A 23,723-nucleotide genomic window follows, 5' to 3' on the forward strand; every position below is an offset into this window, starting at 1 on the left:
CCTTGAGTACTCCTTTCTCAGTTTGAAACCAGTCCATTGTTCCATGTCTGGTTCTAACTGTTGCTTCTCGACCTGCATACAGATTTCTCAGGAGGCAGATAAGGTGCTCTGGTATTCCCAACTCTTATAGAATTTTCCAGTTTGTTGTGATCCACACAGTCAAAGGCTTTAGTGTAGTCAATGAAGCAGATGTTTTTCTGGAATACTCTTGCTTTTTTGATGATCCAGTGGATGTTGGCAATTTGATCTCTGGTTCCTCTGCCTTCTCTAAATCCAGCTTGAACATCTGGAAGTTCTTGGTTCATGTACTAGCTTGGAGAATTTTGAGCATTACTTTGCTAGCACGTGAGATGAGTACAGTTATGCAGTAGTTTGAATATTCTTTGGCATTACCATTCTTTGGGATTGGAATGGAAACTGACCTTTTCCAGTCCTGGGGCCACTGCTGAGTTTTCCAAATTTGTTGGCATATTGAGTGCAGTACTTCAACAGCATCATCTTTTAGCATTTTAGTGAAAACATACATGTAATTTTTGCTGGAACTGCTGTGACAAAGGACATGATTATGTTCATGTTTGGTAGATTCTGAAGAGCTTTCTAAAGTCATTATAACAATGTGTAAATTCTTTCAACAATGCATGAGACTTCCAGCTGCTCTCCATCCTTCCCAACACTCGGGTTTTCAGTCTTTTTAAAATTGTAGACATTCAAGTGAGTGTATAGCATTATCTCATTTTGCCTTTACTTTGCATTTCCCTAATGACTAAAGAGGTAGAGCACTTTTCATTTGTACATTGGCTGCCTTGATATAATCTATTTTGAAGTGGCTATTTATATCTTTGCTCATTTAAAAGTTGTTTTCTCTGTGTTTTTCTTATTGATCACAGTTTTTTATTCTGGATAAAAATCTTCTGATGATATACATATTATGAATATATTCTCATTCTATGGCTTGCTCAGGGTGTCTTTTAGTGAATAGAAAATATTTTTGATACTTATATAAACCAATTTAATAGTCTTTCATGAGCAGTACATTTTGTATTCTATTTAAGACATGTTTTCCTGACCCATGTTCATGAAAATATTCTCCTACATTATCTTCCTGAAGCTTGTTTTATATTTAGATCTACAGCCTGCCTGAAGACGATTTTGTTGAGGTAGGATTCAAGTTGCGTATTTTCCCCATGTGGATAGCCAACTGACTTAGCATCATTTATTAAAAACTGTCCATACATGCTTGGCTCTGAGTTCTCCCTGTTCTGTTCCGCTGGTCTCTGTTTACCCCTGCCCCCAAAGCAGACTGAGCCTGTTATTAATTACTAGCTTTATAATAACCCTTAACATCCAAAAGAAGAAGTTTCCTCACCTTGTTCATTATTTCCATGCTATTTTTTGCCTTTTGAATTTCCATATAAATTTGAGAATTGATATGTTGAGTCTCACCAGAAAAGAAAAAAAGTTCAGAATTTTTATTGCAATTACATTGAAACCATATACTAATCTGGGAGCGATTATATCTTGACAGTATTGGACCTTCTTATATCAAAGATAATATATCCTTTACTTATTTAGAACTTAAGTTCTCTTAAAATTTTTAATGATTTTCCACGTAGAGATACTTCATCTTTCCCTAGTGTATTAGTCAGGGTTCAGAGAAACAAAACTAGTAAGTGATATATCGATTTGTCAGACAATTGGTTTATGCAATTTTGGGGGCTGATTCAGCTTAAACTCCATTTTTAGCCACTTCTGTTCTTAAATCAAGGTATCCCAAGGAGCATGCTTTTATTTAAGGGAGTGCTATTGTTGTTCAGTCGCCAAGTCATGTCAGACTCTTTGCGACCCCATGGACTGCAGCACTTCAGGCATCCCTGTCCCTCACCGTCTTCCAGAGTTTGCACAAGTTCATTCTATTGCATCAGTGATGCCATCCAACCATCTCATCCTCTGTTGCCCTCTTCTCCTTCTGCCTTCAATCTTTCCCACCATGAGGGTCCTTTCCAATGAGTCAGCTGTTTGCCATCAGCTGGCCAAAGTATTGGAGCATCAGCTTCAGCATCAGTCCTTCCAATGAGTATTCAGGGTTGATTTCCTTTAAGATTGACTGGTTTGATCTCCTCGCTGTCCAAGGGACTCTCAGGAGTCTTCTCCGGCACCACAGTTCAAAAGCATCAATTCTTTGGCACTTTGCCTTCTTTATGGTCCAACTCTCACAACCATATGTGACTACTGGAAAGACCATGGCCTTGACTATACAGATCTTTGCCAGCAAAGTGATGTCTTTGATTTTTAACACACTGTCTAGGTTTGTCAAAGCTTTCCTGTCGAGAAGCAACTGTCTTCTAATTTCACGGCTGCAGTCACCAACCACAGTGATGTTACAACACAAGAAGAAGAAATCTGTCACTGCTTCCACCTTATCCCCTTCTATTTGCCATGAAGTGATGCGGCCAGATCACTTAGTTCTTTAATATTTAGTTTTAACCTGGCTTTTTCACTCTCCTCCTTCACCCTCATCAAGAGGTTCTTTAGTTCCTCTTCTCTTTCTGCCATTAGAGAGGTATCATCTGTATATCTGAGGTTGTTGATAAGAGAATGTTATGGATATTTTTAAATGTTAAAGGTCTATTCTCAGTAGGGCTGCCAGTTTTCTTGCTAAATGTAAGTCAGTTCATGTCACTCCTCAGTTCCAAACCCAACAATGACTCTCTACGTCACTTAAAGTAAATGCCAAAGTCATTTGACCTACAAGGCCCTATAGGATCTGGCCTCTACAACCTCTCTGACTTCTCCTATTTACTGCCTCATTTACTCTGCTAGAGTCACACTGGCCTCCTTGCTTTCCTTGAACACTGGATATATTCCTATCTCAGGGCCTTTGCACATTCTGTTCCTTTTGCTTGAAAAAGTCTTTTACCTTATAACTTGTTTTCTATGTCCTTCAATCCATATTTAAAGGGCTTCCCAGGTGGCGCAGTGATAAAGAATCTGCCTGCCACTGCAGGAGAGTCAAGATACATGGGTTCAATCCCTGGGTCAGAAGATCCCCTGGAGGAGGAAATGGCAACCCATTCCAGCATTCTTGCCTGGAAATTTCCATGGACAGAAGAGCCTGGAAGGCTACAATCCATGGAGTCTCAAAAGAGTCAGACATGACTTGGCAACTCAACCACAAAACAATTATGAGATGGCTTTTAAAAGTTCAGAACTCTGTGGCCAACAGGGCATTAAAAGCAGACAGATTTTAGTGGCATGACAAAGACAGAAAGGATAGTTCAGAACGAAGGGCCACAACCAGGAGAACTGGAAATCTGAGATTTTTGGATGCCACTCCCTGGGCTCCTGGAGGGATCAACCACCAGGAGAGAGAAAGAACAATAGAAAGCACTTGCTTATTATGGCACAATTTAATATAGCATGGAAAAAGCAAGAGAGTTCCAGAAAAACATCTATTTCTGCTTTATTGACTAAGCCAAAGCCTTTGACTGTGTGGATCACAAGAAACTGGAAAATTCTGAAAGAGATGGGAATACCAGACCACCTGACCTGCCTCTTGAGAAATCTGTATGCAGGTCAGGAAGCAACAGTTAGAACTGGACATGGAACAACAGACTGGTTCCAAATAGGAAAAGGAGTAAGTCAAGGCTGTATATTGTCACCCTGCTTATTTAACTTATATGCAGAGTACATCATGAGAAATGCTGGACTGGAAGAAACACAAGCTGGAATCAAGATTGCCGGGAGAAATATCCATAACCTCAGATATGCAGATGACACCACCCTTATAGCAGAAAGTGAAGAGGAGCTAAAAAGCCTCTTGATGAAAGTGAAAGAGGAGAGTGACAAAGTTGGCTTAAAGCTCAACATTCAGAAAATGAAGATCATGGCATCTGGTCCCATCACTTCATGGGAAACAGATGGGGAAACAGTGGAAACAGTGTCAGACTTTATTTTTGGGGGCTCCAGAATCACTGTAGATGGTGATTGCAGCCATGAAATTAAAAGACCCTTACTCCTTGGAAGAAAAGTTATGACTAACCTAGATAGCATATTCAAAAGCAGAGACATTACTTTGCCGACTAAGGTCCATCTAGTCAAGGCTATGGTTTTTCCTGTGGTCATGTATGGATGTGAGAGTTGGACTGTGAAGAAAGCTGAGCACCAAAGAATTTTGAACTGTGGTGTTGGAGAAGACTCTTGAGAGTCCCTTGGACTGCAAGGAGATCCAACCAGTCCATTCTGAAGGAGATCAACCCTGGGATTTCTTTGGAGGGAATGATGCTAAAGCTGAAGCTGCAGTACTTTGGCCACCTCATGTGAAGAGTTGACTCATTGGAAAAGACTCTGATGCTGGGAAGCATTGGGGGCAGGAGGAGAAGGGGACGACCGAGGATGAGATGGCTGGATGGCATCACAGATTCAATGGACGTGAGTGTGAGTGAACTCCAGGAGATGGTGATGGACAGGGAGGCCTGGTGTGCTGCGATTCATGGGGTCGCAAAGAGTCGGACACGACTGAGCAACTGGACAGAACTGAAAGTACTAACATTAGAGAATAAAGATGTCTGTCTTCTAAGAAGTTATCTTTATCACCATAGTCTATATTGTAGGCCATTTAATTTGTTCATTAAGAAACATGGAGTATAATCCAGGCACAATGAAGATACAAAGATCAGTAAGATATGGTCCTAAAGCCAAGGAGTTCATTACCTGGTAGGAGAGACAAAGTCCCCTCTTCATCCCAAACCAGTAAGTTGTGACGGGGTAACTGTGTACCTATCTATAATTATGGGTACACAAAGGAGGGTGTGTCTACTTCATCTGGAGATGATATTTTAGGCCTGACTGCAAGGAGGATAAACAGCATGAAAGGACTTTATAGAAACTGCTCTTATGCATTAATCTTGATTTTTCCTCATTATCTTCTGCTGACTCACCCATAGCTGGTACCCAAAGAAGACATCATCTCTGATCAAAATCCTAGATTTTTTCACTTCATTTTCAGCTTTGCACCTCTTTTCCAGCACTATTCCTGAAATCCAGTGGCTTCTGACATGATACACCACCTAATTTTGATTCCATGCACAATCCTTTGGATGTGATGACTGACATAATTTTTCCCAGCTACAAACTTTAACTCTCTTTTTGGTAAGGCTTTGTAGGATCTGTCCCTGGTCACTCTGCCTCATTCAATCATGGCCCTGCCACACTATCCCCCAAATGAGCTATATGGTTGGTATTTATTCTAGGCCTGCCTGGCTCTCCTTCCTTCTTGGCCAATAACCATCAAATTGAGTATTATAGAGAAGATCCCAGAAATCCCTGTAGGGCATAGTACGAAAGCAAACTTTGTTGAAGCCAACAAGATCAGTACTGCCTTCTTTTCTTGCCAGTCACTTCCCCTTCATCTCTAATTATTCAAACCACTCAGAAAACAGACCTGAAACAATTGATATGAGAGGAGCACAGTTCCCATCTCTGCCACAAAGCATTATTTTTTGAAAAGCTATTTCAAAAAATAGAATGTACTTTTTGGACTTGCTTGTGTTTTTCCACCCAGGTGATCCCTTTGATGTTCCCAGGAATCCTTAATCACATTTTACACAGTATCTTGAGCACAGTAGGTGTTCAGTAAACATTTACTATTGACATTGATATTAAGGTGATAATACAGAGAGCTCAGGGATGCAAAGGATAAAGAAAAGTTGAGGATGAGTCTAATCCTTCTCAAAAGTGTGGAGATACTGAGGTCTTTTCATGATAATGAAAAATAATGTGAAACCTGGGGAGTCAGATTCTTAAAAAGGTTAAACAATAACATGCTTGAGAACCATGATTCATATTGTAATTGGACTTTCTGAAGGCAAAGAGAACAAATAGAGCAGGGTACATGAAGTAACTCATGAATGAACTGCCTGAATTCACTGAATGTTAAATGTAATTCAACTCTGCCAGATTCTGCCAGAGGACCTGTATGAGGACACTACTCAGGAAGGAGATATGGTAGAGTGAGCAGGCCACAGGGATGAACACATTCCAGCCATTTACCAGCATCTGGGTCTCTGGCTGCCACTCCAGCCCGGGGTACAGGCAGAGGTAGCAGATGCCTCCATGCAGTGTTGGGACAGGCAATCTGCCGTGTGCATGAACAGCTCCACACATTCTTGCTGGGTATGCCCACAGGAGAGGCCCTGACTGCTCTTTACCCAGATGATTTTGCAGGGTTTTGTCTGCAGTGAGCAACCTTGAGGGATGAGTTAATATACCCTCCCTTCCAAAGAACAGGCTTGTTATGACTCACTATAAAAGTGATGAATTCCCCAGGCTTAGGCTGCTTTCCTTTAATGGCAGCCCCCTGAGTGTGCAACATCATCCATCATGGGCCCTGAATCATCTCCATGGGACTAGGGTCATGGGAACCAGCACAAAGTACATGAGGCTCTCCCGACTGCTTTTTACCATGAGTAATGAACTACTTTGAATCTGACCCAACAGTCTCCTGTCCTTTAACATAAAACAGTAACAGGTTAAGTTGTTAATTTATAAGTAGGGCAAAATCTCACACCCATACTCATACTCAAAATCTCATACTCAATCCTTAAACTTCTTGATATCTCAGGAAGTCAAACCCCAGACACTAGGGATTATTATAGGAATGTTACTTTTGATTCTAAGAAGCAACAGTATGTAAATAACTACCATCAACAATCATTATCACAAATGACAGTGAGGTAAGGTTTTAGAATAAAAGATAGACTTTTAATTGAAGAAGTTTTGCTTCATGCAGAATTTATAACATTGCCCTTTTATTGTGAATTTCAGAAGAGGCACCAGGAGAACCTTCATTTGGAACTGAAAGGATCTGCTTTGCTCCAAGAGTTAATTTGGTCCTTACTAAACTGCATGAGGAATCTAGAAAAAAAGAGTGCATTCTTCCATATCAGTCATTAATATCTAGCTCAGTTATCAGCTGAGTTTTAGGTTACCTAGCAGGACCTTTGGAAAAGGACACCAAATATGGTAAACTTTTCTCACTCATGAGAACCTTCTCAGATAAATAAGAATGCTTCTAAATAAGAGTTTTTAATAGCTTTATTGATCACAACAAACTGAAAAATTCTTCAAGAGATGGGAATACCAGACCACCTTACCTGCCTCCTGAGAAATCTGTATGCAGGTCAAGAAGCAACAGTTAGAATGGGACATGGAACAACAGACTGGTTCCAAATCAGGAAAGGAGTACATCAAGGCTTTATATTGTCACCCTGCTTATTTAACTGATATACCAAGTAGATAATGCAAAATGCTGGGCTGGATGAAGCACAAGCTGGAATCAAGATTGCAGGGAGAAATATCAATAACCTCAGATATGCAGATGACACCACCCTTATGGCAGAAAGTGAAGAAGAACTAAAGAGCCTCTTGATGAAAGTGAAAGTGGAGAGTGAAAAAGTTGGCTGAAAACTCAACATTCAAAAAACTAAGATCATGGCATCTGGTCCCATCACTTCATGACAAATAGATGGGGACACAGTGGAAACAATGAGAGACTTTATTTTGGGGGGGCTCCAAAATCACTGCAGATGGTCACTGCAGCCATGAAATTAAAAGATGCTTGCTCCTTGGAAGCAAAGTTATGACCAACTTAGACAGCTTATTTAAAAGCAGAGACATTACTTTGCCAACAAAGGTCCATCTAGTCAAGGCTGTGGTTTTTCCAGTAGTCATATATGGATGTGAGAGTTGGACTATAAAGAAAGCTGAGCACTAAAGAATTGATGCTTTTGAACTGTGGTGTTGGAGAAGACTCGAGAGTTCCTTGGACTGCAAGGAGATCCAACCAGTCAATCCAAAAGGAAATCAGTCCTGAATATTCATTGGAAGGACTGATGCTGAAGCTGAAGCTTATAGCTTTGGCCAACTGATGCGAAGAGCTGACTCAATGGAAAAGACCCTGATGCTGGGAAAGACTGAAGGTGGAAGAAGGGGATGACAGAGGATGAGATGGTTGAATGGCATCACTGACTTAATGGACATGAGTTTGAGTAAACTCTGGGAGTTGGTGATGGACAGGGAGGTTTGGCATGCTGCAGTCCATGGGGTCGCAAAGAGTCAGATACAACTGAGTGACTAAACTGAACTGAAATAGCTTTATTGAGTGTAACTGACATACAATAAACTATGATTTTGTTTAAAGTACATGACTTGTTAAGTTTTGATATATGCCTGTGAAACATTCACCACAATCAAAGTATGAAACATCACCCCAAAAGTTTCCACCTGTCTATTGGTCATCCTTCCTTCCTACTCTTCTGTGCTACTCCCAAACTGCAAGGCAACCATTCATCTGATTTCTATCACTACAGATTAGGTAATAAGAGATTAGTTTTCTAGAATTTTGTATAATTGACATACATAGTATGTAATCTTTTTTGCCTTCTTTCACCCAGCATAATTATTCTGATACTCATCCATGCAGTTCCAAGTATTAATAAGTATTTTAAGGTTGAGTACTATTTCACTGTATGGATATACCATACTTCATTTATCCATTCACTTGTTGATGGATATTTGCATTACTTTGCATTATTTGCAGTTTGAGGCTATTACAAATAAAGTTGGTTGTAAACATGGTATACAAGTAATTATACAGACATATAATTTTATTTCTCTGGATAAAAACCCAGGAGCAGAATGACTGGATCTTACAGTAGCCATATGATGAACATTTAAAGAAACTTCCAGACTATTTTCCAGAGTGATTTTACCATATTACAGCCCCATCAGCAGTATTTCCAATATTTAATTTAGCTAGTTTTTTAATTTATTTTTTTATTGAAGGATAATTGCTTTATAGAATTTTGTTGTTTTTTGTCAAACTTCAATATGAATCAGCCATTGGTATACATATATCCCTCCCTTTTGAACCTACCTCCCATCTCCCATCCCATCCCACCCCTCTAGATTGATTCAGAACCCCTGTTTGAGTTTCCTGAGCCATACAGCAAATTCCCGTTGGCTATCTATTTTACATATGGTTATGTAAGTTTCCATGTTACTCTTTCCATACATCTCACCCTCTCTTCCCCTCTCCCCATGTCCATAAGTCTATTCTCTATGTCTGTTTTTCCATTGCTGCCCTGTAAATAAGTTCTTCAGTACCACTTTTCTAGATTCCATATATATGTTAGAATCCAATATTTATCTTACTCATTCTGACTCACTTCACTCTGTAAAATAGGCTCTAGGTTCATCCACCTCATCAGAACTGACTCAAATGCATTCCTTTTTATGGCTGAGTAGTATTCCATTGTGTATATGTACCACAACTTCTTTATCCATTCATCTGTAGATGGACATCGAGGTTGTTTCCATGTTCTAGCTATTGTAAATAGTGCTGCAATGAACCATGGGATAATGTGTCTCTTTCAGTTTTGCTTTCCTCAGGGTATACGCTTAGGAGTAGAATTGCTGGGTAATATGGTGGTTTTATTCCTAGTTTTTAAGGAATCTCCATACTGTAGTCCATAGTGGCTGTATCAATTTACATTCCCACTAACAGTGCAAGAGTGTTCCCTTTTTCCACACCCTCTCCAGCATTTATTGTTTTGTAGACTTTGATGATGGCCATTCTGACCAGTGTGAGGTGATATCTCATTGCAGTTTTGACTTCCATTTCTCTAATAATGAGTGATGTTGAGCATCTTTTCATATGTTTGTTAGCCATCTGTATGTCTTCTTTGGAGAAATGTCTGTTTACATCTTTTTGATTGGGTTGTTTGTTTTTCTGGTATTGAGTTGTATGAGCTGCTTGTATATTTTGGAAATTAATCCTTTGTCAGTTGTTTCATTTGCTATTATTTTCTCCCATTCTGAGGGTTGTCTTCTCACCTTGCTTATAGTTTCCTTTGCTGTGCAAAAGCCTTTAAGTTTAATCAGGTCCCACTTGTTTACCCTTGTTTTTATTTCCATTACTCTAGGAGGTGAGTCATAGAGGATCTTGCTTTGATTTATGTCATCAAGTGTTCTGCCTATATTTTCAACTAAGAGTTTTATAGCTTCTGGTCTTACATTTAGGTCTTTAATCCATTTTGAGTTTATCTTTGTGTATGGTGTTAGAAAGTGTTCTAATTTCATTCTTTTACATGTAGCTGTCCAGTTCTCCCATCACCATTTATTGAAGAGGCTGTCTTTGCCCCATTGTATATTCTTGCCTCCTTTTTTGAAAATAAGGTACCCATAAGTGCATGGGTTTATTTCTGGGCTTTCCATCTTGTTCCATCGGTCTATATTTCTGTTTTTGTGCCAGTACCATACTGTCTTGATGACTGTAGCTTTGTAGTATAATCTGAATTCCTCCAGCTCATTCTTCTTTGTCAAGACTGCTTTGGCTATTCGGGGTCTTTTGTGTTTCCATATGAATTGTGAAAGTTTTTGTTCTAGTTCTGTGAAAAATGCCATTGGTGATCTGATAGGGATCCAACTGAACCTGTAGATTGTGTTTGGTAGTATAGCCATTTTCACAATATAGATTCTTCCTACCCCGGAACATGAAGTATCTCTCCATCTGTTTATGTTGTCTTTATTTCTTTCATTAGTGTCTTATAATTTTCTGTGTACAGTTCTTTTGTCTCCTTAGATAAGTTTACTCCTAGATATTTAATTCTTTTTTTGCGATGGTAAATGGGATTGATTCCTTAATTTCTCTGATTTTTCATTGTCAGTATATAGAAATGCAAGTCATTTCTGTATATTGATTTTGCATCCTACAATTTTCCTAAATTCACTGATAAGCTTTAGTAATTTTCTGATACTATCTTTAGGGTTTTCTATGTACAGTATCATGTCATCTGCAAACAGTGAGAGCTTTACTTCTTCTCCTCTGATCTGGATTTATTTCTTTTTCTTCTCTGATTGCTGTAGCTAGGACTTCCAGAACTATGTAGAATAATAGCGGCAAAAGTGAACACCCTTGTCTTGTTCCTGATCTTAGGGGGAATGCTTTCAGTTTTTCACCATTGAGGATAATGTTTGCTGTAGGTTTATCATATATGACCTTTACTATGTTGAGGTAGGTTCCTTCTATGCCCATTGTTTGAAGTTTTAATCATAAATGGGTGCTGAATGTGTCAAAGGCTTTTTCTGCATCTGTTGAGATTATCATATGGTTTTTATCTTTCAATTTGTTAATATGGTGTATCACATTGATTGATTTGTGTATACTGAAGAATCCTTACATTCCTGGAATAAACCCAAGTTGATTATGGTGTACGAGCTTTTTGATGTGTTGCTGAATTCTGTTTGCTAAAGTTTGCTGAGGATTTTTGCATCTATGTTGATCAGTGATATTGGTCTGTAGTTTTCTTTTTTTGTGTTGTCTTTGTCTGGTTTTGGTATCAGGGTGATGGTGGCCTCATAGAGTGAACTGAGAAGTATTTCTTCCTCTGCAATTTTTTGAAAGAGTTTTAGAAGAATAGGCATTAGTTCTTTTCTAAATGTTTCATAGAACTCTCCTGTGAAGCCATCTGGTCCTGGGCTTTTGTTTTTGGGGAGATTTTTAATCACAGCTTCAATTTCAGTGCTTGTAATTGGGTTGTTCATAATTTCTAATTCTTCCTGGTTCAGTCTTGGAAGATTGAACTTTTCTAAGAATCTGTCCATTTCTTCCAGGTTATCCATTTTATTGCCATATAGTTGTTCATAATGGTTTCTTATAATCCTTTATATTTCTGCATTGTCTGTTGTAACCTCTCCTTTTTCATTTCTAATTTTGTTGATTTGATTCTTCTCTCTTTTACTTAATGAATCTGGCTAAAAGCTTGTCAATTTTGTTTATCTTTTCAAAGAAACAGCTTTTAGTTTTATTAATCTTAATATTGTTTCTGTCTTTTCTTTTTCATTTATTTCTGCTTGGATCTTTATGATTTCTTTCCTTCTACTAATTTTGGGGGGTTTTTGTTCGTCTTTTTCCAGTTGTTTCAGGTGTAAAGTTGGGTTGTCTATCTGATGTTTTTCTTGTTTTCTTGAGGTAGGATTGTTTCGGTATAAACTTCCCTCTTAGAACTGCTTTTGCTACATCCCACAGGTTTTGAGTTGTCATGTTTTCATTGTCACTTTTTTCTAGAATTTTTTTTATTTCCCTATTGATTTCTTCAGTAACCTGTTGGTTATTTAGGAATGTGTTGCTTAATCTCCATGTGTTTATGTTTCTTATAGTTTTTTCTTATAATTGATATCTAGTTTCATAGTGTTGTGGTTGGACAAGATGTTTGATACAACTACAATTTTCTTAAATTTACTGAGGTTTGATTCGTGACCCAAGATGTCGTCTATCCTGGAGAATGTTCCATGAGCACTTAAGAACATGTATTCTTCTGCATTTGGATGGAATGTCCTGAGGATATTAATGAGAACCATCTCATCTAATGTATCATTTAAAACTTGTGTTTCCTTATTCATTTTCTGTTTTGATGATCTGTCCATTGGTGTGAGTGGGGTGTTAAAGTCTCCTACTATTATTGTGTTACTATCAATCTCTCCTTTAACGTCTGTTAGTATTTGTCTTATGTACTGAGGTGCTCCTATGTTGGGTGCATAGATATTTACAACTGCTATGTCTTCCTCTTGGATTGATCCCTTGATCATTATGTAGTGTCCTTCCTTACCTCTTGTAATCTTCATAATTTTAAGGTCTATTTTGTCTGATATGAGGATTGCTACTCCAGCTTTCTTTTGCTTCCCATTTGCATGGAATATATTTTTCCATCCTTTCGCTTTCAGTCTATATGTGTCTTTAGGTCTGAAGTGGGTTTCCTGTAGACAACATATATATGGGTCTTGTTTTTGCATCCATTCAGCCAGTCTGTCTTTTGGTTGGGGCATTTAATCCATTTACATTTAAAGTAATTATTGATATATATGTTCCTATTGCCATTTTGTTAATTGTTTGGGATTGATTTTGTAGATCTTTTTTTCTTCTCTTGTATTTCTTGACTATATAAGTCCCTTTAACATTTACTGTAAAGCTGGTTTGGTGGTACTGAATTCTCTTAACTTTTGCTTGTCTGAAAAGCTTTTTATTTCTTCATCAATTCTGAATAAGATCCTTGCCTAATTTGGTTAGTCTTTTAAAATTTTAACCATTCTAATAGGTGTGTGACAGTATTTCATTTGCTTTTAATTTGCATTTCCCTTATGACTCTCTCATCACGTGTTTATTTGCCATCCATATATCTTCAGTGAAGTGTCTATTCAAACCTTTCACTCTGTTGTTGTTGTTGTTGGATTATTTCTTTTATTATCAATTTTTTAGCATTATTTATATATTCTGGATATAAGTTCTTTATCAGATACATGACTTGCAGATATCTTCTTCTAGTATGTGGCAGTCTTTTTAATTTTCTTAAGATTCTCTTTAGAAGAGAAGATGCTTCTAATTTTGATGAAGTCCAATTCATCAATGTTTTCTTTATGGATTTTACCTTTATTGTTGCATCTAATAAATCTTTGATTATTCCAAGGTCACAAAATGGTTTTCCTATGCTTTCTTTGTGAAGTTTAGATTTTATAGGTAGGTTTATGATCCACTTTGAGTTAATTTCTGAATAGGTGCAAGATGGAGATTAAAGTTCATTTCTGCATATGGGTATATAATTGCTCTAGCACCATTTGTTGAAAAGATTGACTGTCCCTTTTCCACTGAATTGTCTTTGCATCTTTATTGAAAAGCAGTTTCCCATATATGCATAGGTTTATTTCTGGATTCTATCTGCTCTATTGATGTATATATCTATATTTCTGTAACAGTTAGTAATTAAGTAACTTACTGAATGTATGCATGCATGCTCAGTGTTGTATGACTCTTTGCAACTCCTTGGACCCACAGGCTCTTCTGTCATGGGATTTCCCAGGCAAGAATACTGGAGTGAGTTGCCATTTCCTTCTCTAGGGGATCTTCTGAACCCAGGGATTGAATTGTGTCTCCTTCATTGGCAGGTGGATTCTTTACCACTGAACCACCAGGGAAGCCCTCCTTTTTAAATTAGGTGGCATTTATTTCTTTTCATACTCCACTGGGTAGAAGAGAAATGATGAGAGCAGACATCTTGTTTCTGGTTGCAATGGCAAGCATTCAGCCTTTTACCATTAAAAATGGTGTTAGCTATTGGTTTTCATAGAGTCATTGATTAGGTTGAGAGCATCCTTTTCTATTTTAGATTGTTGAGACTTTATCAGGAACGTATGTTGAATCTTGTCAAATACTCTTTCTATGCCTATTGAGATGATCATATGGTTTTTTCAGTTGGTAAATATAGCGTATTATACTAACTGATCTTTGGATATAAAAAACAACTTTGCATTCCTGGAATAAACTTCACTTTGTCATGATGAATTATTCTTTTGATATTGGTTGTACTCAATTTAGGCAGAGGAAACAGAGATCAAATTGCCTTTTCTAAAGCCAACTTGAATATCTGGAAGTTCTTGGTTCAGGTACTGTTAAAGCCATGCTTGGAGAATTCTGAGCATTATTTTGCTAGCGTGTGAGATGAGTGTAACTGTGTGGTAGTATGAACACTCTTTGGCATTCCTTTCTTTGGGATTGGAATGAAATGTGACCTTTTCCAGTCCTGTGGCCACTGCTGAGTTTTCCAACTTTGCTGGCATATTGAATGCAGCACTTTAACAGCATCATCTTTTAAGATTTGAAATAGTGCAACTGGACTTGACTTACCTGGTGGCTCAGCTGGTAAAGAATATGCCTGTAATGTGGGAGACCTGGGTTTGATCCCTGAGTGGGGTAGAGCCCCTGGAGAAAGGAACAGCTACCCACTCTAGTATTCTGGCCTGGAGAATTCCATGGACTGTATATGTATAGTCCATGGGTTTGTAAAGAGTCAGACACGATGGGGCAACTTTCACTTTTAACTGGAATTCCATTACCTCCACTAGCTTTGTTAGTAGTGATGCTTCCTAAGGCCCACATGACTTCATATTCCAGGAGGTCTGGCTCTAGGTGAGTGATCACACTATCATGGTTATCTGGGTCATGAGGATATTTTTTGTATAGTTCTTCTGTGTATTCTTGCCACCTCTTCTTAATATCTTCTGCTTCTCTTAGGTCCATACCGTTTCTGTCCATTATTGTGCCCACCTTCACATAAAGTGTTCCCTTGGTATCTCTAATTTTCTTGAGGAGATCTCTAGCTGAATTTAGAAAAGGCAGAGGAACCAGAGATCAAATTGCCAACATCCACTGGATCATCAAAAAAGTAAGAGTTTCAGACAAACATCTACTTCTGCTTTATTGATTACACCAAAGCCTTTGACTGTGTGGATCACAATAAACTATGGAAAATTCTGAAAGAGATGGGAATACCAGATCACCTGACCTGCCTCCTGAGAAATCTGTATGCAGGTCAAGAAGCAACAGTTAGAACTAGACATGGAACAATGGATAGCTTCCAAATTGGGAAATATGTCAAGGCTGTATATTGTCACCTTGTTTATTTAACTTATATGCAGTGTACATCATGCGAAATGCCAGGCTGGATGAAGCACAAGCAGGAATCAAGATTGCAAGGAGAAATATCAATAACCTCATATATGCAGATGATACCACCCTTATGGCAGAAAGCGAAGAGGAATTGAAGAGCCTCTTGATGAAAGTGAAAGAGGAGAGTGAAACAGTTGGCTTAAAGCTCAACATTCAGAAAACTAAAATCATGGTATCTGGTCCCATCACTTCATGGCAAACTGAACAGGAAACAGTGACAGATTTTACTTTTTGGGGCTCCTAAATCACTGCAGATGGTGACTGCAGCAATGAAATTAAAAGATGCTTGCTCCTTGGAAGAAAAGCTATGACAAACCTAGACAGCATATTAAAAAGCAGAGACATTACTTTACCAACAAAGGTCCATCTAGTCAAAGCTATGGTTTCTCCTGTAGTCACGTATGGATGTGAGAGTTGGACCGTATAGAAGGCTGAGCCAAAGAATTGATGCTTTTGAACTGTGGTGTTGGAGGAGACTCTTGAGAGTCCCTTGGACTGGAAGGAGATCCAACCAGTTAATCCTAAAAGAAATCAGTCCTGAATATTCATTGCAAGGACTGATGCTGAAGCTGAAGCTCCAATACTTCAGCCACCTGATGCGAAGAACTGACTCATTTGAAAAGACCCTGATGCTGGGAAAGATTGAAGGCAGGAGGAAGAGAGGATGAGACGGTTGGATGGCATCACGGATTCGATGGACATGAGTCTGAGAAAGCTCTGCAAGTTGGTGATAGACAGGGAAGCCTGGCATGCTGCAGTCCATGGGGTCACAAAGAGTCGGACAGGACTGAGCGACTGAACTGAACTGAACTCAATTTGTTAAAATTGTGTTTAGAATTTTGGATCTGTGTTCATTAGCCTATGATTTTTCTCTTCTAATGTCTGTTAGATTTAGATATCAGGGTAATGCTTTCTTCATTAGAATGAATTAGGAAATGCTCCTTTATTTTCAGTTTCTTAGAAGAATTTTGTAAAATTGGTAATATTTTTGCAATAAGGGCACAGTTTAGCGGGATGCCTCTGGCTCAGAGTCTCTCACAAGTATACCTCTTGGTGAGCCATGGCTGTAGTCCTCCAAGGGGAAAATCTGCTTCCAAGCTTATTCACATTGTCCTTAGCAGACCTCAGATGATCTATTTTCAAGCTCATTGACATGCCTGTTAATAATCCTCAAGTCCTTGCTGACTACAGACTAGAAACATTAGTTCCTAGCCATGTAGGCCTCTCCACAGGACAGCTCACAAAATGGAAGGTGTATTTCCTCAGAGTGTAAGAGAAAGAGTGAAAGGGATCCCATACCCTTTTTGTAACCTTATTCCAAGTGATTAATAAGCAAATAAACAAGTCCAGCCCACACACAAGGAGAAGGGATTTCACAAGAGTGTGACAACTAGGAGGTAGGCCTTATCAGAGAACATTTTAGAGTCTGCCTACCATAGTTGTTCATGACAGTAACTTATCCTTCTAATATGTATAGAATCTTTAGTGATGATAGCTCTCTCTCCTTACTTAGGTAATTAATCTTTTTTTCCTGACCTAGAAGTTGGTCAATCTTATTGATCTTCATAAAGAGCTTTTGGTTTCACTATTTTTTCTGTTTTTTCTTTTATAAATTTCCACTCTAATCTTTATTATTCCTTTCCTGTGCTTATTTTGGGACTCATTCACCCTTTTTTTCTGTTCTGTAAGATGGATCTTTCTTCTTATAACATGGAGTTTACTGCTCTAATTTCCCCTAAAGTATTACTTTAATGGCATCCAACAAGTTTTGACATGTTGTGTTTTCACTTTCATTCAGTTGAAAATACTTTCTAGTTTCCTTTTTGATTTTGTCTTTGATCATGGGTTATTTTAAAGTGCTAACAAAAGAGCTGGACATGACTTAGCATTTAAACAACATTTAGTTTCCAAATATTTCAGAATATTCCAGAGATTTCTCTGTTATGGATTTCTAGTTTAATTCCATTGTGGGTCAGAGAACACACTCTTTATGATTTGAATCTTTTTAAATTTAATAAGACCTTTTCTATGGCCCAGAAGATGATTTATCTTGGTAAATGTTCCATGCGTACTTGAAAAGAATGTGTATTCTGCTGCTGTTGGGTGTAGGATTATACAAATGTCAATTAGGTCCAGCTGGTGGATGGGATTGTTCAAGTCTTCTATATCTTTACTGATTTTCTTTTGTAGACTACATTTAAAAATGTTATAAAAATGCAATATCAGTGACAGAATTTGAACATTACTAAACTATTTTTATTTTATTAAAATGTTTTTCTTACTCTGGCACACACAGAATCACAGGCAGAAATTTAGAGGCCACAGAAATGGAATGAAATGAGACATCTAACTGTGATGCTGCACCTCTGAACAAATTTTGCTATTTAAGAAAGTGCTCTTGAAACTGGGTTATTTTATCTTTCCCTGTCTGACCTTGTAAGCTACTTAATTGAGAAATGTGTTTTTATTCACAATGTCTCTTAATATTTTATTCTTTATGCCAAGTCATGCGCCTGCTGCAGGCAAGACAGGCAACAAAACCTTCAACAGAATGAAAGAAATATTGGTGCTTCTAGCATAACACTGTTTATAAGTGTTCCTATTTTAACAGGACATATAAATGCTTCTAAAAAAACCTTGCATTCCACAAAATTGTGTATAAAAATAATGGGCTATGGGGAAAACAGTATGGGACCATAACATTTGAAACATTTAACTTTGTAACCAGAATACTAATAAAATAATAATTATCTCAATTAAAATGTTAGTACTCAGTAGATGTCCACTACCACTTGTACCCAGGATCACAGTTGATTTTTATAGCCTTAAATCTGCAAGAGATAGGTCCTTAAGGGCATTTACCTTCAATAGATACCATTGTCATCAAAATCTAATTTGAATCTATGTTCTCTTCAACAGCACATTGTTTTTAAAAACAAGAGAAATGTCTTTTCCATGTCTTCATCTGCTCCCACAACTTCATCAGATAGGGTCACATTGTAAGGTAGAATACCAGTTCTTGAAGTCATTAAACCAGCCACTTCTTGCACTGCCACAGTATTCTTAACTTAAGGCTTCCTTCTTTAACTTAAGAAAAATTAGCCCTCAGTGCTTTAAACTATTGATTTGCTGGGGGAAAAAATTATATATGAACCAATGATGTTATTTTCTTATTTGCCAACTGGGCACTAATTTGCATTACAGAAATATGTTACAGCTGAAAACAGGATACTCCACAGTTTTCTAACCTTGAAATGTGTGATTTTCCTAGTCATTTTCTTGGCAGCAGACACTGCAGGGATTTAAATCTCCTTCCTTCCAGGACGACTGAAAGCATATTCTGTTGTTGTTTAGTCTCTCAGTTGTGTCTGACTCTTTTGCAACCCCATGGATTATATGCTACTAGTTTCCTCTGTCCATGGAATCTCCCAGGCAAGAAAACTGGAGTGTGTTGCCATTTCCTTCTTCAGGGGATCTTCTTGACCCAAGGATTGAACCCATGTCTCCTGTACTGACAGACAGATTCTTAACCACTGAGCCATCAGGGAAGCAAAAGCATATATACTGAGCATTTATTATGTTCCTGTTTGTTCTAAGTACTGGAGACAGTGGTGAACGGGACAGAGAAGGTTCCTGTGTTTGTGGACTTTACATTCTGGTGGGTGATACAGACAATAAACAGGTAAATAGACAAATATGGTAATGTCAGAGAGCGCGACTTGCTATGAAGAAAATAAATGAGTGATAGGATATGGCAATGAGGTGTAGAGGCTGGGTGGCCATTCTATAAAGAGGTAACCTTAGATAGGATGATCAGGGAAGTCTTCTCTGAAGAGATGACATTTAAGCCAAGACCTATCAGATGAGAAGGAACTAGTCATGGGAAGATTTGGAGAAGACTCTCAGGCAGTGGGAACAGTAAAGGGACAGTAAGTCAAAGGCCTTAAGATGAGAGCAAGCTTAGTGTACTGTACCTAAGGAATAGAGTGAAGAGTGGCTGGGGAAGCTTCAGGGGTACCCCCCGGGCTGAGTGCCATGCTTCATGGCCAGGCTGAGGTTGACCCAGCAGATCAAGCCACTTCTGCCTAACAGTTTCACATCCTCCATGCCTCAGATAGCCAGAGGCACCCCAAATGCCTAGAGACAAATCCAACTAAACGACCCTCATCTGAGTGCCAAGCCTAGCAATGGAGCAAAACACACTGATTACCACAAAATGTCAGGCTGGTATGGAGCCAGATGAGTTTGGCATCTCCGAGGGAGTTGATGAAATTTGACAACAGGATCCAACCAGAAATGTCCTGTGGGCCAGGAAGAGAGGGCTGGAGCAAGGCTTCTCATGAGGCAGCCTGGGACAGCAGAAAATGGGAGAGATGGGGTTGGTCCTGAGGGAACGACTGGATGGCAGTGAACGAAAGACTCTTCAAGTCCCTTTTGTCAGTCTTGGGTGCCATACACACTTACCTGGATGAACCAGTGACTTTCCAACTAGTCACAATTGTCTAGCAGAATAGCCAGGAGTGGGGCTTCACTATTTTTGCAGAATCTTAGCTTACCCAGACTGGTTCCAATTCTGCTGCCATAAACTTTAATGTTGCTTTGGAATATTTCTCCACATGATCTCTGTATTTAATACAAATACATCTTCAAAGGATCTCACCTTCCTTCATGAAGAGAAACTCTTCATTTGCTTTTTTGGATATTGTAGTTAGCACAATACTGGGAAGATCTTTCATCTTCTCAAGATGGATCTGTACTGCAAGGCCAGGCCTCCATCAGGAGGAGCGTCTCACATAGTTTAATGCCACAGTAGGACACAAGCTTTTCTGACACCAGCCAGCAGTTCATGGTGCCAAAATGACACCAACACTCTGGGCTTTATGTTTCAGGTGATGAAAGATGAGAAAATAGGCATGGGCTGCTTACCTGTTCTTCCTGCAGCGAATTGTGAAGCCAAGAAAGAAGGCGACGAGGAGAAGTCCACAGCTTAGGAAAGTCCAAACAATACCCAAGAGGGCAGGAGATAATGAAGAAATGGTCTTACTGCTGTGGTGGGAAGAGGTCTGAGAACAGAATGAAGAGAAGCTGTTAGAAATGAAGCTCTTCTATAGATCAAACATGAACTGCCCCCATCACCGCCAGAGTTGGGACACAGGTGTCCTGCATAAACATTTACCCCTCCCCCCTCCACCACCACTATCATTAACAACAATAACAACAACAACATGTATACCTAAGCAGCAGCCCTGACACCCCATGGCTGCTCACTTACAATTGTAGTTCTGCAGAGATCATGAAGGGGTCTACGTTCCAGCTCCTGACCAGAAAAACCGTCACACAATTCAGAGCAGTTTATTTCAGGCTCCATGTCATCATATGCCCCTCTTGGTATGTGCCTATTCGCAGTCTTGGTTACCCACTGGTAGGTAACCAGCAGATCTTTGACTAAAACACAACAGCAACTCAGATCTTTCCTTCAGAGGTGCCATTCCGGGGCTGGATCCTGGGTCAGAATCTGGGATGAACAACCCATTCAGGTGGAAGTGGAGAGTTATTTCACTAGGCTCCTACATCAGACACCTTCCAGGCTCTCCTGGTCCCCGGCTGCCAATGCAGACCACATGAGTGAAGAGTGGACATCTTAGCAACAATTAGGTCACACAAAGCGATGATTTTAGCTTGCCACCAGATGGCAGTCACTGCTCCAAGTACTCTCACACAGGTCCTGAAGGAGAGGAAAGCAATTAAACCTGTTAATAAATAAATGTTTTATTTATATACATATAATTTACTCAAATAAACACAAACACATACATATATGTAAATGGATTATTACAGAGGTTTTAAAATATTTTATACATTTAACTATAATAGCTATATTTTTATTAGATATAGTTATATATAATACATTCTTATATATAACAAAGGTTTAGGCGAGTGAGCGAGTAAAAGTCACTCAGCTCTGTCTGACTCTGCAACCCCATGGACTGTAGCCTACCAGGCTCCTCTGTCCATGGAATTTCCCAGGCAAGAACAATGGAGTGGGTGGCCATCCCCTTCTCCAGGGAATCTTCCTGATCCAGGGATTGAACCTGGGTCTCCTGCCTTGTAGGCAGATTCTTTACCGTCTGAGCCACCAGGGAAGCATATTTTTATTATACATAATTATACATAATACATTCTTATATACAACAAAAGTTTAAAATAAAATATATATTTAAATAAATATATTTCAAAACCTCTTTAATAAACAATACTTTTAAAACAAAGATAAAGCACATCTAACAATTTATGGATATAAAGCTCTACAGTCCCTCTTCAGATCCTTTCATGGCCCAGCACTACAAAAATTTTAGTTTACATATGTGAGCACATCTTCCTTTTTTTCCCTACTAGGAACGCCCCCTGGCCTTCCAAGATCTTTCTAAGCACCTCAGGGATTAAGCTCTGTCTGGTCCTGGCTGATAGTGGGTTCAGGTGCCCCACAGTGTCTGCACACATTGTCTGTTGGTTGGTCCTGTGATGATCTATTCGCTCAGCGAATGGAGGAACATTCTATGTCTAGTCGGATGAAATCTCGGAAGGATATGCAAACACTTTATCGAGTTTTTTACTCATTTGTTTTTAAAACTGTCAGACTACTAGAAAGGTTACTCAAGTAGTAGGGAGAGAAATTGAGGGTTCTAAAAATTCCCACAGAGTGAGCGAGTAACCATCTTTTCTCAGAAGATGACTACAATATGAACACTGTGATCTAAAAAGAAGCTCTACCTAGCAGAACAAAAGTAGAAATGCAGAGAGGTTCAAATTAATCTCAGCAGAAAAGGCAAACATGTCCCCAATTCTTTAAAGCACCTATCTCTTAAGAAAAACAGATTTGAAATTTTACCAGTGGGAATTTTAAAGAGGATGCCACTTCTGGTTTGTGTTTCTGGGACAGCTTAGCACATTTTTCTTTTACTATGGAGGAAAACTGGAAGAGGAAAAAATATCAATTATTTCAATAGCCACTGAGTATAGGACTTGTGTTTAAGGCAGAATAATAGTGACAGGTGTAGAATGCCATCTTTGGATTCTGCATACTTAGACATGAACAATATAGCACCAGGTGCTGCCCATATATTGGCCTCTCATATATTCCTGAATTATTTACCAGGCTCATTACAATGAAGTCCCAAGAGAACTAAAAGCCACTACCTCCTGTCAAGACATTTAAATTCTTGTGCAGACTGGTCAGATTACTGAATGGAAAATTAAGAAGTATAAAAACATGACTACTGCTGCTGCTGCTGCTGCTGCTGCTAAGTCACCTCAGTTGTGTCCGACTGTGCGACCCCATAGACGGCAGCCCACCAGGCTCCCCGGTCCCTGGGATTCTCCAGGCAAGAACACTGGAATGGGTTGCCATTTCCTTCTCCAAAAACATGACTATTTGCATCTTAATTTAGTTGAAATTCTAACCATTGAAAAGATAATTTTTTTTTTTCTTAAAAGCTAGACATCCCCTACTATGTCTTCTAGCATAGAGCAATATTAGAAGCCACAGGAAAGACTATACTGCATGATGGATTGAAAGACATTTTTCCTATATCACCCTTTTAATCATACTTGCAAATAAGTACACTTATATTTGAACCATTATTAAGTCCTTGTTTGTGTATCCTTATATAGATGTGTGTTTATACATAAAACCTCATTTTGCTCTCGCAACTGTGTCATGTGAAGTAAACAAGACCTTTCCTCATTTTCACAAAAGGAACCTTAAGAGCAGAAAAGTGGAGAAACTTACTCCAAATCTGCAGAGATAGGACTCAAATCCTGGTGTTTACAGTGCAAGGTCAGTGTCTTCCTGGTATACACCCTGCATGGGGCAGACATCCTGGACTGAGCTCACCCGAGAGGACACCAATGTCCTATTAAGTTTCTTCATGTTTAGTTCCTAGAGTTTCATATCTATGGGTTCTCTGGAGTGTGGCGTACAGTAGCACATGTATACCAGTGACTCTCAACTAGTACAATTTGGTACCTCCAGAGGACATCTGGCAGATGTGGTTGTCAAAACAGAGGAGGGCGCTAGTGACGTCTAGTAGGTAGAAGCCAAGGATGGTCAACACTGTGGCTCTCAGAAGGAATAACAACCTTAAGCCCAAATCATCCTTGGGAGCTT

At 38.9% G+C, this 23,723-nt stretch overlaps 1 protein-coding gene across 2 annotated transcripts in view; it reads right to left on the reverse strand.

The window, feature by feature from the left end:
- Positions 1-23,723, reverse strand: part of GPR156 (G protein-coupled receptor 156) — a 111,761-nt gene that overhangs the window by 64,568 nt on the left and 23,470 nt on the right. Inside the window, exons 2-4 of one of the 2 annotated variants that reach the window (XM_069554741.1) lie at positions 22,446-22,529; positions 20,829-21,281; positions 20,483-20,619 (exon numbers count right to left, since the gene is read on the reverse strand). In XM_069554741.1, the coding sequence (XP_069410842.1) occupies positions 20,483-20,619; positions 20,829-20,924 (233 nt within the window). In that variant the 5' untranslated portion in view covers positions 20,925-21,281; positions 22,446-22,529. The remainder of the gene's footprint in view (positions 1-20,482; positions 20,620-20,828; positions 21,282-22,445; positions 22,530-23,723) is intronic. The other variant, XM_069554738.1, reaches the window with a different exon arrangement.

The sequence above is a fragment of the Ovis canadensis genome, chromosome 1 (assembly GCF_042477335.2).
Source record: "Ovis canadensis isolate MfBH-ARS-UI-01 breed Bighorn chromosome 1, ARS-UI_OviCan_v2, whole genome shotgun sequence".
NCBI classification, from domain to species: domain Eukaryota; kingdom Metazoa; phylum Chordata; class Mammalia; order Artiodactyla; family Bovidae; genus Ovis; species Ovis canadensis.